This window comes from Delphinus delphis, chromosome 1, assembly GCF_949987515.2.
Source record: "Delphinus delphis chromosome 1, mDelDel1.2, whole genome shotgun sequence".
Taxonomy (NCBI): Eukaryota; Metazoa; Chordata; class Mammalia; order Artiodactyla; family Delphinidae; genus Delphinus; species Delphinus delphis.
Window position 1 is genome coordinate 149,096,436 of NC_082683.1, and position 19,204 is coordinate 149,115,639.

Here is a 19,204-nt window from a genome sequence, read left to right on the forward strand (position 1 = left end):
CTTAGCGCTTCTATACTTCTGAACTGTACACTAAAAATGGTTAAGATCGTAAATTTTATGTTACATGTTTTTTTAACCACAATTTCTTTAAAAAAGATGTCAAACAGCATACACAGTCTGAGAGAAAATGGGGAGAGTAAATCTGTGGTAGCCAATGAGCAAGATCTTATTTTCTCAATAATTGAAATGGTGGAACAGAGCAAACTGACAGCTGGATTTAGAGTGTGGAAGGAGAGAATGAGTGCCCTGGGGGAAAGTATTGGCTTGCTAAGCCTTGAGGATGAGGGAACTGAGTTTGGGGGTTGAGAGTTTGGCTAACATGATGAAGTGGTGGGATCCAGAATGCATCAACATTAAATCAGGAACTCTAAAAACCCTAAGACTATGTCGTTATTCAAGAGTTCATTGACTCCAGAAAAAAAAAAAATCACATAAGGCAAGTGTTTTTCTTTAAAGACAACATTTATTTGAATGATGAATGTACACATTATCAAATGACATTTTACAAGCAACTACAGTTACTTCATAATTAAACTTCAGAATTAAAACTTGACTCCCATAATTTACAAAAATTGTGCAAATTGGAATTACTGAGTGATTATGCAAAGGTAAAGTATATACGATGAGAAAAACTCAAACCAAGAGGAAATAAAAGTGAAACATTTATCAGAGAAAGATACTCCTATTAAAATAAAATCAGACTTCGCCCAAAATGTATGCCCATCATAGCCACAGGATATGCTTCATACTTTGCTTAAATAATTTAAACCACACTACAACCAAAAGTATATGGTAACAGTGAGTACGCTGATTATAAAAAGAAGAGTCTAGACACAAGGACAGCTCTTTTTAGTGCCTTCCTGAAAAAGGTGACAATTTTCAGAGCTATTTAACTGTTTATATCCATAGCCTGGCTCCAAGTATGTCGCAGGTGAGGCTTCAAAAAGTCCTTGAAGAGCACGTAGCAGTAAAACTGGGCTTCCATCTTTATCATCAAGCAAATTTTCTTTGTTCTGCTTGAGGCTAAGTGCATATAGGAGCTAAAACTTATGAAATAATCTCACTGATGTTGAGACCATGCCAACAGACTTGCTGATATTAGGTTTCTCTCCAACCAATGTTCAGTTGGTTCTTGTTGTTCAAGCAACAAGGCATACTGAAATAGATGAATTTCTATTTAGGAGACAGCATGAAAGGCAGTGGTATAACTCAAAGTTTAAATATTAGCTTTAACATTCTCTCTATATATACCAATTAAAAGTGCTATAAATAATGGAGCATCAAGCCTATGAGAAGGTATCATTCAATTAAGTGGTCCTTCTTCATATAACATGAAGTAAAGCAAATAATAATTAAATTTTATACTGATAAATATGAATAAAAATAAATGAGGGAGAAATTGAAGCAATGGTTTCATTCTCACTCGTTCAAATATTCATTCAACAAACATTTAGGTAATAACTTTACTTTGGGTTCCCATGGCTTTGGATTTAGAGATCACTCTGGTAGTCTCTCCTGTTCTCTTCTTCTCTTTGGCTATGACTCACTAGCAACAAGGAAACTTTTCTTCCTCAACTGCCACAGCAGTTTTTCTGTATCTTGTTTTTAGCACTCAATCTTACACTATGATATGTATATGTCTTATTTTTGTTACTAAAATAAGTTCCAAGAGGGCAGAGGTGGTATCTTTATTTTATATCTTATAGATTATGTAGGAGAAAGCAGCTTGAAGTCAGATTGGAGCTTGAATTCTACCTTTGCTAATTACTGACCCCCAAGTCTTTGGCCAAGAGAGCCTTTTCGCCTTGGTTTTCTCAGCTGGGATATTATATGCTCACCTAGGTATTATCTTGGAATAATACACACCTTTTAAAGCTATAGTGAGGGCTAAATGAGATAAGGCATGAAAGAGCCTCAGCGTACGGCCTGGGCTTAGCAAACTGTCAAATGTTCACACCCTTTTTCTCCTGGGAACCTCAGGGGGACTCTTCATGTTGCCTGTCAACCTTTCTATACTCCCTATCATTCAGGCTTCAACTCTCATGGTGACTGTTTAATACCTTCTCATTTCTCCTTAAATCTCTAACATCTCCTTTCCTAATCTCCCTCTCAGCTGATCATTTTTCTTTTTATTCACCGAGAAAACAGAAGCAACAGAAGAGAACTTCCACATGTGCTTTCATCATCACATCTCCCCACCTACCTTCATCTGCACCCATATATTCTACCTTCCCTCCTGTTACTAAGGCCATGCTCCTATCTAAGGTCTACTCCTCTGCTTAAGTCCTAGATCCCACTCCTTCTAGCTTACCCAGATGTTGCTCCAGCAATTCTTCCTTTTATTTCCTGCCATCATTTTCCCCCTTCCTGCTAAATATTCTCTTCAGCTTACAGGAATAACAGCTATTCCTCCACTCTTAAAAATACTTCCCTTTACTTCTTATTCTTGCCATTACTCTACTTATCTGCTCCTCTTTATAGAAAAACTCCTTGAAAGAGTTAATATCTCCGATTTCTCTCCTTTCATTCTCTCTTAAGGTCACTTCAATCAGCTCTAATTTGCCTCTTTCCTCTACACCAAAACTGCACTTGTCAAGTTCACCAGCAAATCTTGTGCTGCTAAACACAATGGTCAGTTTTCACGACTAATCTTTCCCGATCTCTCAGCAGCATTTGACAGGGTCTATCATTCCCTCCTCATTAAAGTTCTCTCTTTGCATGACTCTAGAGCACCACACTCTGGGGTTCTGTCCTGTATCAGAGCTGCTTCTTCACCCCTGTTTTGGCTCCTCCCCACTCCATGACTCCTAATGTTGGAGGATCCAGGGCTCAGCACTTGGACATTTCCTCTTCGCTAGCCTCTTTCACCCCCTTGATGATCTTACTCGGTTTCATTATTCTGTACATCCATATACTGACAAGGCCCAAATTTGTATGCCAAGCCTGGTCCTATTCCCAAAGTGCTGACCTGTACATCCAGCTACCTTTCCGGCACTTGTATGTGGATGTCTATTAGATTATCTCACACTTAACATCTCCAAGGTGGAACTCATTTTTCTCCCCAGTCTTGCTTTTCATTCTCAGTTGTAATTAATGGCAATTCTGTCCTTCCAGTTACTCAGGCCAAAAACCCAGGCATCATCATAGACTCCTCCCTTTCTCTCATATCCTGATACAAATTGTCAGCAAACTGTACTGTCACTATCTCAAAAATGCATGCAGAATCTGAACTCTTCTCACCAGCTTGTTGGTAGCCACTCACAATTTATTGGAGTTCTGTGATAGGGTCCACAGGGATTCCCCATCTTCTACCCATGGCTACCTACACTCTCTTCTTAACACAGCAGTTAAAGTGATCATTTGCTTCTCTGCTTAAAACCCTCCAGTGGTTCCCATCTCAGAATAAACACTACGCTCGTTACAATGACCTAGCATACTCTGTAGGATCCACCATCCTCACCCTCCTCCTGTACCTCTCTGGTTTCGTCTCTGCCACTCTCTCCCTTGGTCAGTCCATGCAAGGCCACACTGCAGCAGGAACACACCACCTTATTATGATCTTTGCACTTACTGTTCTTTCTTCCTGGAATGCGCTTTCCTTTACAAGGCTAGCTCCTTCACATTAGTCTTTGCTCAAATGTCATTTTCTTAGTGAGAACTTCTCTTCCAACTACCCTGCCCTATCTATCCCCTTTCCTGCTTTCTTTTCCTCCACAATACTTATCATGTTCTTATTTATCTTATTCTTAATTATTTTGCTATTTATTTAGATATTTGTTGAATAGATGAATAAATTTTAACAAAAACAGGGACATAGTTGGCAATGTGAAATAGATGTTAACAATTTTTGTGCATGATTAGTAAAGATGTGCAACAGAACCATATATATTTAGTACTATGCTTAGTGATAAATTTAAATTGAAGGAAATTTTGACATATAAATTAATAAGAATATTTAAAATTTCATTAGATACCCGTTTGTCTTCTGATTAGTTTGCTAGGTTGTATGGATCAACAGAATATACTTCCAGTGTTTCTAAACGAACGTCTTCTTTACGGTTTGTATTTGTATAGTAATTGCTAAATGGAAGAAAAAAGAAAAAAGAAATTCTTTACTCATTGGCCATGATTACTATAAAGGTGTAAAAGTTGTTTCCTTTCCATAATTCCCAACACCAGGTAAGTACTTTTCATGGATGATTTCATTTTATTGTCTTAAATATCCTATGAAGTAACCCCCGTTTTTTGGAAAGACCCATAAAAACAACTTGCTAAGCTGCTAAGTATCCGAGACAGAAGTTGATATTAGGCAGGACTCTTAATGACTAATAACTATGACTCCCAGATTGAAAAAATGTCATAAGCTTTCATTTTATAATATGATCATAAATTTACCTTTGGGGAACCAATCTTCCAATCTAACTTAAAAAGAAAGTTTTTAGATTTGATGTTTAATTCAAAATCCTTACATAGTCATGCAGTACTAAAAGCTTTAAATTATTTTGAAGACATTTTTACTTTTATTCTTTGAAAGCACATGTACTTTGCTGTGTTTCTAAAACTCTTTGCCAAAATTAGCAAAGGACAATAAAATGTGATTGTACTATCATGTAGAACTCTGAGATAAAGTAATACAAAATTATTGGGGAAGAAAGATTACTGTTGAGGGTACTTACAGCCTGTCACTCACTATCATATTTAAGAGGTCAACTTACATATTTAAGGGGAATATACATTAAAATTATTACAAAATGGTAACTTTTAGGTTAATGTGAGATTTAGGTTTTATTAAAATATCTTAGAAGACAAGAAAAAAATAACATAGTCTCTTCTTCACGTGTTAGGATGACTTTTAAAAATATTTAATTTTGTTACTAGACATCAATTTTCGAATGATTCATTACTCATCTTACTTACAAAAAGTATTTAAGGCAACTCAAATGTCTACATCAAGTATCAGAAACTAAATTGAAGTCAGTTAAAAAATGGAAATAAAACAAGTGAGTGATGCTTAAGAATTTAGTTTAACATATATATTTGGTTCATATCAACTGAGACACTTAAATATAGTATTTGATAAAAACATGTTAATAACCTTAATAATCAGACTGGAACATTATGAATTGTTTGAGCTTGTAGGCATTCCTGAAGTTTGCAAATTTTCCTACACATGCAATGCTCTGATAGCAAACTTAGAAGCAGGAAGGAAGGAGATAGAGACCACATTTTCTATTTTACTTAAATTTCTATTTAAATTACCCTTGGCTAAAATTATCTTCTAACTTCCTGTGAGGAAAGCCATGCAAATGACATCCCTAGTTTTGTTTTCTTGAGACATTTTTCTGTCTTGAATTCTGTGAAACTATTTTCCCCTTTCATCTTACTTCTGACTGTTCCTTCCCCTCCTGCCTCTTAAGCATTACTGTCCTTCTGAGATCTGTTCTCATCCCTATTTTAATCTTCTATGTTCTGTTTAGTACCAAGGCTTCAATTGTGATTTAAATGTCATCTACCTGAGTCCAGTCCTCTCTCTTGATTCCTACGTCATGGGTGCCTGGAAGTAGTAGGTCAGAACTGAACTCATCATCTTTCCCCACAAACATGTCCCTCCCTTCTTTTGATGAACCATTGGGTCCACCCAGTGACATCTGCTTGACTCATTCTTTGTGTCCCCTTCTCCCCACATTCATCAATTCACTAAATCCTGGAAAGCCTATCTTCTTCATAGTGAAAGTATTTCTTACATCTATTCCATCCTCTTGAGCCCCACCACTGCTGCTTTGGTTGACAGCCCAGTACCGCCCCTTCTTTTAAAAATGCAAATCTGAACGTATTGTTTCTTTGCTTAAGATTCTACAGGATAAACACCAATTCCTTGTCATCACATGCAAGGCTTTTGATGATCTAGCTCTTGACCATCTTTCCAGATTTCCCCAAAACTGTTAAATTAAACATTAGTTCAATGGGATGTTAAAAGCATTCATTATATGAGAAAAAAAAAAAGTTCTGCAGTCCAACTAGTTTGAGAGATTAGTTTTTAAAAAATTAAACAGGCGTCTTTATTGTAGGACTTTAAATATTCTCATGGTCATTGTGAATCACCATGAGAAAAATGTAGTATGAATTATTTCCCAATCTTTTTTGATCAGAGAGCACTGTTTCTCCTGAAATCATTCACAAAACCAGGGTAATGTGATACATACTCTGATAAACACTACTGCCAAAAGTACATCTCAAATGTAGACCCTTGCAAGACCAACTGTGCTCAGACCCTCCCAGGCTTAAAGCAAATTATTCAGGTTCAAAGATGCCACTATTACATAGTTTCAATGTAACTCCTTCATGTCTGATGCCTGCACTAGGCATTATAGAACTGTGAACAGTGTAATCAGATCATTTAGATAGATCCAAGTGACTGGGCATGTTAAAGTAATTTTGCTGGAGTTTGTGGGTGACATGTTTAGGGTGACATGACTTGGTCATCCCCCACTGGAAGTTACCTGAGATTTGGTAAGACTTCACATAATTATCCTCCCTAACACTAGCATGTATGGAGACTTAAGAACCTGAGTACATGCAACATTTCCAGGCTGATACCTGATGATATCATTTGCTAAAAATGTATCCTTTGCACCTATCAGAATATTCTGTAATTTCCACAAGGTTTATATGGTCAGGGGGGTCTTTTATGCCACTCCTCCACATTAACCTATGCCACCTTCACCTTCAATCACCATCACACATACTATTTTCCCAGTCATGTCAACTGCTTATGTAGTTCTCGTAATATATGATGGAATGACAAGCCTCTGGGTCTTTGCTCAAACTGCTCCTTCTACCTGGAATACCTTTCTCCCCTTGTTTACACTCTCTTGAGATGCATCTGAAATATCTCCTCCACTATGGAAACTTTTCTGATGAAAATTCCCAAGCACTGTCCATTTGATTGTGTCCTCACCAAATATCACATGACCCACTATGGCAACATTACTTTATGGATACAAATGTTTTCTAAAAAGAATAAGTTAAAATGTAAAAGTATGTCTAATTTCTGGTTAATAAAACATAGCAAAATATACAAACCTAGTAGTATATTTAAGGAGTCATGAAAACAACCAAGTGAGAGAAAAGATTACTTGAACAAATAGAAAGGCTTAGTAAATTTCTGAATGGGAAAGCATTACAGAAAGTGTGCCAGTTTTCAACGGTTAATCTATAAACTTAAATGCAATCACAACATATCTGTTTTTAGAAAATGACAAATCATCTAATACTCCTGTAAAAACAAACAGAAGAGAGAGGAAAAGCTTAAAAAATTATAGTGACGGGGTTCTTGCTTTATCAGATATTATAATAGTAGAAAGCTATACTATGTAAACACAAAGTGGTTTGTGATAGAATAGACAGATCACTACAACAAAAACAACAAAAGAATCCAGAAACACAATACATCCAGATATGTTAATTATTTGACATATGATCAAGTTAGAACTAACCTTCTAGAAAGTCATTTGGCTATATTTACTAAGCATCTAAATGTTCATACACTTATCCCTAGCAATTCTAGGAATCTAGGCTAAGGAAATAAGGAGATGTAGAAAAAGTTTCTTTAAAGGTGTTTCTCATATCTTATTTATTATCAAAATAAATGTGGAAGCAACCTAAAATTTCCACAATATAGATACATATAATAGAAAAAATACGCAATTAAGTAGGTAAGAAGAAAACATGATTTAATAAAAAAAAATCTGTACATGAGGCTAAATGAAAAAAAAAATTAAGGCAGGAGACTCTAAGGCCAAAATTTCAGTTTTAAAAGGAAAAAGATAAATAAGAAAAATGATCATACCTGTATAGGAACGTACCAAATACCTACAGTTGTTATGACTGGGATTTTTTTCTGTTTTCCAGATTTTTTATTATGTATAAATAAACATAATCTGATCTGAATAAACACCATTCAAATAAAATTAGTTTGTTATCTTTTAAGTTCTTACAGAAAGGGCCTTCTATTTAACACAAGATACCTTATTGCAGTTATCCCACTGCAGTATTTATTTCATTTAACTTGTCCTTCTGTGTTCAGTTTCAGGCAAGAAGTCAAAATCTTTTGTGCGTTTTGATCAAGCATGCGTTGAACTTACCGTTCTCTGTGTTTTAATATCATGCGTAAGGTGATAGCACCCAAGCAGAAAAGAGTGACCACCCCTGCCGAAAAACCTAGAAAACAAATCAGAGTATCAAATGCTAGAAAAATGTGACCTACCTTGTTTTGAAGTGACTGTGGGGCCTATTCCTAGTGGTGGGGAAAATGTTACGTGACTTTTCTACTTGTTCTTCTTCAGCCATATAAATACTGAATTCCTAGATCATCGTATGTGGGCCTAAAGTTTTGGATTCAATCCAGTCCATATTTAATCTAAAGGACCAACCATTTGACCACAGGGCTCCAGTCAAGTTTCTGTTGAGCTTTTCTGTTCTGTTCAGTTTTATCAGTAATATTCTTGTCACTGGGGTGAAATTAGGAGCTCAGGACACCAGGATCCCATGACTTTGCATAGCAACATTTAACTCTCGGTTGTGAAATATATTTTGTTACTGCAGAATAAGCCAGCCTATTCTGATAGTAACCAAATCATGCAAAAGATCAAGAGTTAAACTAAATTTTTGGTAAACTTTAACTTTCAACTTAAAAACTGGGAATAGCTGTTCAAGTTATTTATTCCATGCTATCCAAAAGTGACAGTTTGTGATGGGAAGTGCACATTAAAAGATACTTAAAACACTAAAAAAAAGATAACTTCTTATGAGTTAAAGTGAAAAAAAAATTAGCAGTCAGGATATAGGGCCTCACATTTTACATACATTTTTATAAATCACCATTAGAAGTTTTCTTCAAGTATTTAAGAAAACTTACCACAAATAAGAGGAACAAGTGAGCCTAAGGAGAATACAAAATCATGAAAATATTAGTCTAGTTGCATGGTTCCACATATCTCAAAGTCCCATGGTAATGTCCCAGAAATTAATCTCAGCCCCCTCCTCTCTAAGTCTACTTAAAAAGAGATATTGGAACCCTGAATTATACCCACTCTTTCTTTTTTTTTTTTTTTTTAATAAATGTATTTATTTAGGGCTGCATTGGGTCTTCGTTGCTGCATGCAGGTTTTCGCTAGCTGCGGCGAGAGGGGACTACTCTTTGTTGTGGTGTGTGGGTTTCTCATTGCAGTGGCTTCTCTTGTTGCAGAGCATGGGCTCTAGGCGCATGGGCTTCAGTAGCTGTGGCACACGCGAGCTTCAGTAGTTGTGGCTCGTGGGCTCCATAACACAGGCTCAGTAGTTGTGGCGCACGGGCATAGTTGCTCCGTGGTGTGTGGGATCTTCCCGGACCAGGGTTCGAACCTGTGTCCCCTGCATTGGCAGGCGGATTCTTAACCACTGTGCCACCAGGGAAGTCCCTACCCACTTTTTCTTCATTTCTTATGTAACAACTCCCTTCGCCTTTACATTTTTTTTCCACCTTAATTAAGTTGGGGTAGTTCATCCATGAAAAAAAACAATAAAATCAGCTTTATAATCAGGGATTTCTCAGGTCAGAATGCAAACATTAACTGTTACAACAGGTTGGTTAACATATTTTTGGAGGCCCCTGTCATATTGCTAAGCACTTATAAATCAAGATTCAGCAATAACAGAAGTCTCAGCAGCAACTCCTTTCAAAATACAGTCTATATCTGTGGATTCAACAACCACAGATCAAAAATATTCAAAAAAGCAAAAAATTTCAGAAAGTTCCAAAAAGCAAAACTCACACTGCGAGCCCAGCAACCATTTACATTGTTTTAGGTATAATAAGTAATCTAGAAATGATTTAAAGTATATGGGAGGATATGCACAGGTTATATGCAAGTATTATGCCATTTTATATAAGGGACTTGAGCATCTGCAGATTTTGGTATCCAAGGGGGTCCTGGAACCAATCCCCCTGAGGATACCAAAGGACAACTCTGTAAGGTTGTTAGTTTTGCACCTTTTAAGTTAGTGCTCTTCTCTCTTTATTTTCTTTCTTTCCTTCTCCCATTCTTAGAAAGTCTCACTTTTACTACAATAGACCACCGACTTCAAATTCGTCTGTTACTATACCACTGGTCACAGACCTATGTCAATTTAAAACCCAGGAGTCCCTAACATTGAGGGATACTGCTCACTCTCTTCTTTCCAGTGAAACAAGTAGGAGCTGCAGTGAAGCCCTTTGCACTTACTTGGGGATTTGCAAACAGCCAGGGGAGGGTTCCATCCGTGATCTTCCTGACACTGGCTCTGGGGACTGCCTTCTAGCGTATATCCATCTTCACATTCTAAAGTGATGACAGCTCCATACTGATACATTTTTCCAGGCTCCAGACCACTCTGGATTCCATTTATATGCTCTGGGAAGCTACAGTTCACCTCTGAAATTAAAGAAATCTAGTTGAAGCTGAGTCATATTTTGACATTTTACCAAGAACGTAGATACTGCCCTTAATGGAAAGATTTATGGAACCAATTTAGTTTATTCTCAGTTAGTAAAACTTCACTGAAATAACACAAAATGATGTCCTAGGCATAGTCTTTTAGTGTCAGCCATCTACCTCAGGAACGTCCAGGTAATCATACTAGATTACTTTCCTTCTTTGTGCTTTAGTTTCTAAACCAATAATGTTGAGTAAATTTTATGGATTCTTAGAGAAATGATGAGGGCTGAATGGGTAACATTAAGACTTCTGAATTTTTGTTTCATCAACTTTGACTCTTATTCTCCAATTCTTCTTACATGTAAATGCTTCCTCATTTCTTCTTTCATCTTTTCAGTGTAGGGGCCAATAGTGTGAGATTTTGGATTTGAACCTGACTCTAGGATTTTCTAGCTGTGGGACTTTGTGTAAGTTACAAATCTCTCCATTCTACTGGGACCTCATCTATAATACAGGGATAATGGCACCAATCACTGATATGGTTCTCAGGAGGATTAAATGAGATAATGCATGCAAAGTGCTGTGCACAGAATCTGGCATATGGTAAGAAGTCTCAACTAATATTCAGTATTAATTCATTACTCATATTTCATATGCACTGCTAATGAAAATGACATTCTGAAACTTTTATAAAAATATACCCAAATCCGATCACCACTTAGAGGAAACATATTCAAAAGATAACTTTACTTTTTATGAGTATTTTGTCAAATGCACACTTATCATAACTGTAACCACAGTGTAAATTCAATCTGTACTTTAGTTGTTTGGTTTACATAAAGACTTCAACTTTCCATATTTAAATGACTACATAAGTGATAGCTCAGATAGAGCCTCAGCCACTTTTCTTATTTTGCAGTATTTAGATGATTTCATCTATTAATCCAATTAAATTAATCCAATTAAATGCATTTAATTAAATGATCCAATTAATGCATTTATTTGGCTACTTTAAGTTGAAAGTACCTAACTGAATATATCTATTTGGGAAAAATTTTATTTAAAAAATAAGAAAACAAATAAACAACACACCTTTGCAATAAGGGACAGGTCCGTTCCAGGTTCCCTCATGTGTGCAAAGAAGGACTGCCTCTCCTACAAGCAGGTAGCCTCGGTTGCAGCTATACAGGATTGACATTCCGGGAGAAAATCGAGCTATGTCTCCACCGGTATGATTTCCGTGGGGGATCTTAAACGGACGTTGACATCCTAAGAAAGCTTAGACACCAATTTAAAAAGATCTTTAATTTAGTACAGAGGAACGCATAGCCAGCAAATGGGTGATAGCGATACAGAAAGAAGGCAGGCAACAAGCCAAATAGTCAGTATCCAAAAGTATTCATTTAGCCCAAACCAAACAGTACAGGACAGAGATTTGCATTTCCTACCTATATCATATATGATCTGAAGACAAATGTCAAATGTAAGATAATGAAACATCAGTGGTTACAGCCCACAATTGTAGTCTATCAGAGAATAGTAATCTTTTCTTTTCTCTTTAAATGGTAAAAAGGCTGTAGTCAAGTGTCACACCCTCAAATATCTACAGGAGACAGGAAGTGAAGCCACCAGATATGGTAAGTCACAGAGCACCTGTCCTTCTAAAAATGGCAGCCACTGCCCAATTCAAGATAATGGTACCTTGCAGGAAAGCAGAGGGGGCCCTCACTGTATCACAGGTTCACTGTTTGCCTTGGATGGTGGAGATGGGTTTCATTTAAAATAATACTGTGCTAGCCAAAGAAAACAGTTTTGAACTCAGTTCTTGGTCGCCAGGTGGCAGCCTCTGTTGTAGATAGCCACTGATAGGAATAAAACTACCGATAATAACTAAAATTACAAGACAGTTCAGTGAGTTTTAAGGCCAGCTCCATTCTCCAGAATACTCAAAGATCCCTTTCTGGCTGGTATCACAGCCTTAAATATCAAATTATCAAGCAATATTACTGCCAAACATTTGCCCAAAATGGTATGTGCATTTTCCCCATTCTAAAGTAATAAAAATAATAAACTTGGGAGACTCCATCAGTTTCAAAGTTAACCATTATCCATTCATGTACCTTTTTTCAACAAGCTTAGAAAGAAAAGGGAAAAAAAGAATGGGCTGAGAAGATAAGGCAAGGCAGGTATTTTGTAAATAATATGACTGCCTTAGCTTTTACTTGCTTTTCTTTAGGCGGCATGGCAAGTGCAGGTTCAAAACCCTTTTTCTTTATTCTGTGCAACATCCCATATTTTAGTCCTGAAAATATCTTACCCTTTTTGATACAAGTTGGTACACCTGGCACCCATTTGTTGTCAGTATGACACCTAATCAAGTGACTCCCATTCATGATGAAGCCAGGATCACAGGCAACATGTACTATGTCATTGTGGGAATATGAAGAACGAGTTTTATTCAGCTTGTATCCATGTGTGACTTCTGGATTAGGGCAGTGAGTCACAGGAGGAGATTTTATGCACTGTGGGGGACGTCCACGCCAAGATCCACGTCCTTTAGAATCACTTATGCACCGTATACTTTTCTCTCCCAGAAGATAGAATCCTTGGTCACATTCATAAGAGACTTCATTTCCATACAGAAAGTGTTCTGCCATTACACCCCTGTGCCTCCCATTGTTAATCACTGGTGGAGGTTGACAGTGGATAACTGCAGAAGAGATTAGGAAATTCTACTTCAGCTAGTACACCATGGTGGACAGTCTTCAATCAGATACTGTAAAACTAAATAATAAAACTATGCAACTGCATGTAGTGCACGTAGCTATTAAGTTATTTAAATTTTAGATGCTAGATTATGCTTTCTTTTAAAAAGCTTTATTAAATTTTTGACTACATGAATAACACATACTCATTCCAAAAAAAGTTCAGAAAATACAGTAAAGTATTAAGAAAGGAATAAATACAGCTATGTTCTCATGAAATAGAGAAATAGTCTATATTTGTTATTTTTAAAATTTTGAGCAATTAGCAGGTATATGGCAAATACAGTCATTCCTCGGTATCCACAGGGGATTGGTTCCAGAATCCCCCATCAATACCAAATTCTGAGGATGCTCAAGCCCCTTATATAAAATAGCACAGTGTTTGCATATAACCTACGCACAACCTCCCATATACTTTAAATCATCTCTAGATGACTTATAATACCTAATACAATGTAAACACTGTGTAAATAGTTGTAAATAAAATGTAAGTGCTAGGTAAATAGTAGCCAGAACATAGCAAATTCAAGTTTAGCTTTTGGAAGCTTTCAGGATAAAAAAAAATATTTTTGATCTGCAGTCGACTGACTCCATGGATATGAAACCTGCAGATACAGAGGGCCAACTGTACTCATTTCCTACTTGACAATTTTGTTTCCCAATGCTAGTACCATACAAACACTAAAACATGTTTCTTATGTACACTGAGCTAGAACACATCGACTGTTAAGGTATAGATTAGTTCTGTAGTGACCTGTTCTCTTTAACCCCCTACAACCCACTGACAACTTTTTTTTTAACTTACCTTTACAAAGTAGAATCTTTTGGAACCAAACCCTATTCCTATCATCTTGACATTTCCGATAAGCATGTCCAGTCAACCGGTACCTAGAGAGAGATTATAATACGTTTTCTCTTCCTAAAAATCACATCTCTGAAACCTAGCCTCCTCAAACCACTAATACAGAAGCACTTCTAAATAAGAAATTTGGCAAAAAGGAGTCAAAACTCCTGGCCCTTCAAGTAAGCAAACTACTTTAGACTTAAGAGTTACTCCCAGCAAAGCCATTTCCATGTCAAGAAAGGACTGAAAAGTCAGAGATGCTACTTAGGCCATTGGAACCTCACAATCTCTGTTAGTGTGACAACGAGGAACCTCTAGAGGGAGTCACCAAGACAAACTGAGGCTAGAATTAATGCACAAAGCAAGGTGGACACCCTTTCTGAGAATGAATCATACTTACCCATCTTGGCAGGACATATTAACTGGTACCACAGGTGAACCAACTGGAACCTCTTGAAGACCTTCTTTCAAAGGTTGGCATGGTGCTTCTAGAGGAGCAAAGTTGGAATTACTTATACATGCCTGATATAAAAGAGAAAGACAACTCAGGAACTGAAAGTACCTTCACACCGAGGGGCAGAAGGACTCCAATTTCCTGAAGGCATACAGTGAATGGATCTGTTTCCCACAAGCAAGTAGCCAGGATCACAGGTGTAGTCTACAGTCATCCCAGAGACAAAGAGGACCCTATTTCCACCTGTATGCCGACCATGGTGGAGCTCAGAAGGTGGCTGACAGCCTAAAGAAAAAACTTCCCACATAAATACCAACAAAAACTCAAGAACACTAAGTATACAACGCTTGACAATAGACAGTCTGAAACTTTTAAGCCAAAGATCATCAAGCTCTTATTCATTACTGAATGCTTTCTGCTCTTTTGAAGGAACCTGGAACCTTAAAAAAGATCCTCTCAATTATCTACCCTGACTGTATCCCAGATCCAAGGGAGCATTTGCATAAAGAATATATACAACAACACACATAGACTGTTTTGTTACAGAATGGAAGAAATGGGACAGTAATCTGTGCCCCCTTGCTTTTTTCCATAACTCTAGCTTTGGGTGGGAGATAACAAACAAGAATAAACAAGTAAATACCTCATTTTCCTCTCCACTGAGTTTTTACCTTTTTCACAAACTGGTGTTTCAGGATCCCAGGTGTTATTGGCTTTGCAACGAACCTGACTGCTGCCCTTCAAAGTAAATCCATTATTACACTTGAATATCACACTGTCATTGTAGAAATATGGGGCTTCCTTGCTAGATATCTTGTATCCATTTGCAATGTGGACATGTGAGCACTGAACAGCAGGGAGGGAAAGTTTACAGACAGGAGCGGGGCCACTCCAGATGCCCGTCTCTTGATCGTTGCTTGTACAACGGATGGTGCTCTCCCCAATGAGGTTGAACTTCACTCCTCTCTCTGGCCCGGGGTTACATGTGTAAGTGACTGTGGTCCCATATAGGACATCTGAGGAACCCCCTGTGTGTACTCCATTGTAGATAACAGGGGGTGGTGGGCAGGTGATATCTGGAGAGATGAAAAGTTACTGTACAATTCTGTTCCAGTATTAAACACCAAAGAAGAGAAATGAGGCTGGTATGAATCTTTTGTTATCAGGTTTCTTGAAGGATATGGGTGAGATGTGATGATATGCATTCTATCAAAGCTCATTATGACGCAAAATTCAGTTTAAAAGATTTCATAGGAAAGATTTTTGTAATGTGTTAAAAGTGAAGATGTAGATCAATATCATATTGTGAGGCAGTAAAGTCTGATAGCAAATTATTAATTAAGAAAAGAATTATTTTTTTAATAACCAGCAGGTCAATAAAAGGCACGAGGGATAGAATTAAACTTTTTTGAGATGGTACATTTTTTTGCTGTGGTGATATGACAGGCTAGCCAAGAATATTTATTGTTGATTGAACATCTACTTTTTGACAGGCAATTGTCTCATCTGCAAAGGAGGGATAGTATCATTTAATTATAATAACTTTGAGGTCTGCAGTCTGATGCTAATGTTACAGATAAGAGGCTAGAGTTCAGAGAAGTTACATAAATTGCCCCCGGTCAATAAGCAGCAGAAATAGAACCTGACTTCAGATCCCACACCAGTTCCCTTTCTCTCCACTAAACTACAGTGTACCCAAAATTAAGGATGGTGGCTCACATACTCATTGACCTCACTATTCTTATTCTCCCATATCACAAAAGAGAATCAGTAACTAAATGCATTTAAATTAAGTGATTGCTAGGCTTTGAAGTAAAATAAAGCAAAACTGTGCAACTATAACTGTTGACACAGTGAATAGAATGGAATCTAATATTCTTAATCCCATAACATGCCTAAAACAGAAATCTCACAGGATTCTAGACTCTCTGTTATTCATATTTATAGATCTCACATTATTCAAGATCCTTTGTTATTTTTCTACTCACCTTTACAGAGACGAATCTCCATAAACCAAGGAATTGTGCCTTGGCACTGCTGATAAACACTCTCGCTTAGCCGGTACCTAGGGACAAAGAGTCATGACATTTTGCCATCTGGTGACCACTAACCTAAGCAAGAGCTATTGGCTCAATAGCAGACACATTACTTTCGGTACAGGAATCAATAGGAACAAAAACGTAGCCAGCAGCAGCACGACCCACTCATTGCACAGCATGGTTTCCATTAATGGAAACATAGTGATCAACACTTCCATGAACACGTGACAGGGGGGTCTTTGAGATAAACTCCTACACAGAGCTTGCAGTGTAACTGATAAACCAGACCTAGTTCAGACTGAGACAGTCCTCACTCACCCTTCATCACAAGAAGAGTTGACATCTAGTCTAATAAGTTGGTTCTTGGGTTTTTTAAAGACTTGCTTTCCTATAGGTTCACATTCTGCCACTAAGAAAAGAGAGGAGGATGAGAAATCAACTCAAGGCAATCTCAAAACCAAAAAACATCGACATTCAAAGCCTGGAACCTTTGCATGTGGGGGCAGTGGGTATCCACACTCCCTCAGAGGTACAATGTATGGATTCTTCTCCCACCAGCACATAGCCAGGGTCGCAGCTATATTTTATGGATGTTCCAGGGTCAAAGCGAATCATGTGTCTATCTTCCTTTTGCCCATGGAGAATTTTAGGAGGAGCTTGACAATCTAAAAGAAAGACAGAGAATTTTTCTTATGTAAACAATGATAGAAAGAAACTGAGCCACAGAAAGTGACATTTATGCTACAATTCCACTCTGGTGGCAGTTGTACAGTACCGAAGTAATCTTGTAGCCCAATTTTGGGTAATTTTAGACCAGTGGTTGTCAATTTTTTTCCTGCATTTAGGCAGCTGCAGATTTTTTTTTTTTTCCATTCCCACTGGGTGCTCCAATTCCTCTGTTGTACAAGGAATCATCTTGTACATTTCTAATGGGAGATTCTGACCTATCTGTAGGGTTATTTTGCTGAAGTCAAAATCACTTTTCTTTTAAGAAATCACTGTTAAGACAAACATTTTTCCCAGTTGTTTCCACTTTAAAGAAATAGGCAACTTAGTGGTCCCTAATGAGTTTTTCCCCCAAGGATAATCCTACAAAATGAATGAGAGACAGTGTTTAAAAAGCCTTCTTTATAATTTATCTTCACTATATTTTGTAAAATTGAGGGGACTGGAAGTTGGAAAAGGCCCTGCTGAAGTCCATAACCCCTTCTCTAACGCTTCAGAAGGATGAATCAGTGGCACCTGTTCCGAGCATTGGAATACCCACCCTTTTCACAGACTGGTACCGATGGTTCCCATGTGCCTTGGGCATTACATCGGATTCCCTTGCTGCCCTTCATGGTGAAGCCAAGTACGCAAGCAAATACCACAGTGTCATTATAGGAATATTGATCTTTCTGCCCGGATGATATTTGGCCTCTTAGGATCTGGGGAGGTGGACACCGAACCTCAGAAACAGAAAGTTCACAGCGTGGGGCAGGGCCGCTCCAGGTCCCAGTCTTCTGACTATCAGTGGTACAACGGATAGTTCTCTCCCCGGTGAGAATGAAGTTCACTCCTTGCTCTGGGCCCTGGTCACAGGTGTAAGTGACTGTGCTTCCATACCGAACATTCATTGAAGAGCTGCCCGTATGTCTTCCATTGAGAATAGGAGGAGGTGGTGGGCAAAGAATTTCTAGGAAATTACAGAGAGAGATGACAAGATTCCGACTGTACTACAAACAAAGAATGTCTCGGGTGTTGCTACATGCCACTCTCACATCCTGGGTTCAGGGACAGTAATATTGGAATCTGTAATGAATCTGTCAAAGCGGCTATAGCAATATAATTCAGAAAGTATGATTTAAAACTTTATTCCTGAATATATCTACTTTGCTGATCCTTTGATTTCTTTTACCAAGTATATAATCTCCTTTATGTACATGGCCTGGCTGGCAATTGTACATAGTTTTCAGAGAAAGAAAAGCTTAGAAACCCTGTTTTACTTGAGTAAGCAAAGGACAAAGAGGTAATTCAAGGATGTTTCAGTGAAGAACATATCCCTTAAAGATCTAAAGATCTCTGGGGGAGATCTTTGCTCTATGAGATCCTATATAGTAAGAAATGCATGAAAACTTTCAGTTAAGCTGAGAATGTGGTGTCCTGTTGAACCTCTGGCCAAGGAACTAGTTGCAAACCACAGTCACTTAACCTACCTTCACATACTGGAAATTTGGTCCAAAAAGCACGCTGTCCAACAATTACACACTGGCTAGAAGGTTGGCCTTGTAATCGATACCTGGAGACAAAGGGAGGTCATTCAGAACTATTAGGCAGAACAAAACCCTCTATTTAAAATCCAAGTTCACTTAATTTGTGGGCACCAACTCCTTTTATTGGCATTATCTCTCACAACCTTAAGCTGCCCATCGACCGTCACAGAGAAACCTTCTGCAGGTTTCACAGTACACACCATGCACACATAAGTCAAATGAATTAAATCTCATAGGCCCTCTAGACACTCACCCTTCACTACAGAAAAAGTTCACAGTTGCACCAACCCGAAGACTTGTGGGCCTCTTTAACTGCCCATTGAGAAATGGTCCTGGAGGCTTACACTCTGCCTCTAAGAAAACAAGCCAGAGATGAGCAAAGTGTGGCAAGTAACA

At 37.8% G+C, this 19,204-nt stretch overlaps 1 protein-coding gene across 2 annotated transcripts in view; it reads right to left on the reverse strand.

The window, feature by feature from the left end:
• Positions 1-486: 486 nt before the first annotated feature.
• The window catches only part of CR2 (complement C3d receptor 2), a 34,329-nt gene continuing 15,611 nt past the window's right edge, over positions 487-19,204 (reverse strand). For both annotated transcript variants that reach the window (XM_059995459.1, XM_059995460.1), the window contains 17 exons: positions 19,062-19,161; positions 18,752-18,834; positions 17,824-18,231; positions 17,045-17,221; positions 16,875-16,965; positions 16,506-16,582; positions 15,189-15,593; positions 14,626-14,802; positions 14,464-14,551; positions 14,025-14,107; positions 12,772-13,164; positions 11,547-11,732; positions 10,263-10,451; positions 8,918-8,941; positions 8,145-8,220; positions 3,975-4,080; positions 487-1,156 (listed from right to left, as the gene is read on the reverse strand). In XM_059995459.1, the coding sequence (XP_059851442.1) occupies positions 3,990-4,080; positions 8,145-8,220; positions 8,918-8,941; positions 10,263-10,451; positions 11,547-11,732; positions 12,772-13,164; positions 14,025-14,107; positions 14,464-14,551; positions 14,626-14,802; positions 15,189-15,593; positions 16,506-16,582; positions 16,875-16,965; positions 17,045-17,221; positions 17,824-18,231; positions 18,752-18,834; positions 19,062-19,161 (2,648 nt within the window). In that variant the 3' untranslated portion in view covers positions 487-1,156; positions 3,975-3,989. The remainder of the gene's footprint in view (positions 1,157-3,974; positions 4,081-8,144; positions 8,221-8,917; positions 8,942-10,262; positions 10,452-11,546; positions 11,733-12,771; positions 13,165-14,024; positions 14,108-14,463; positions 14,552-14,625; positions 14,803-15,188; positions 15,594-16,505; positions 16,583-16,874; positions 16,966-17,044; positions 17,222-17,823; positions 18,232-18,751; positions 18,835-19,061; positions 19,162-19,204) is intronic.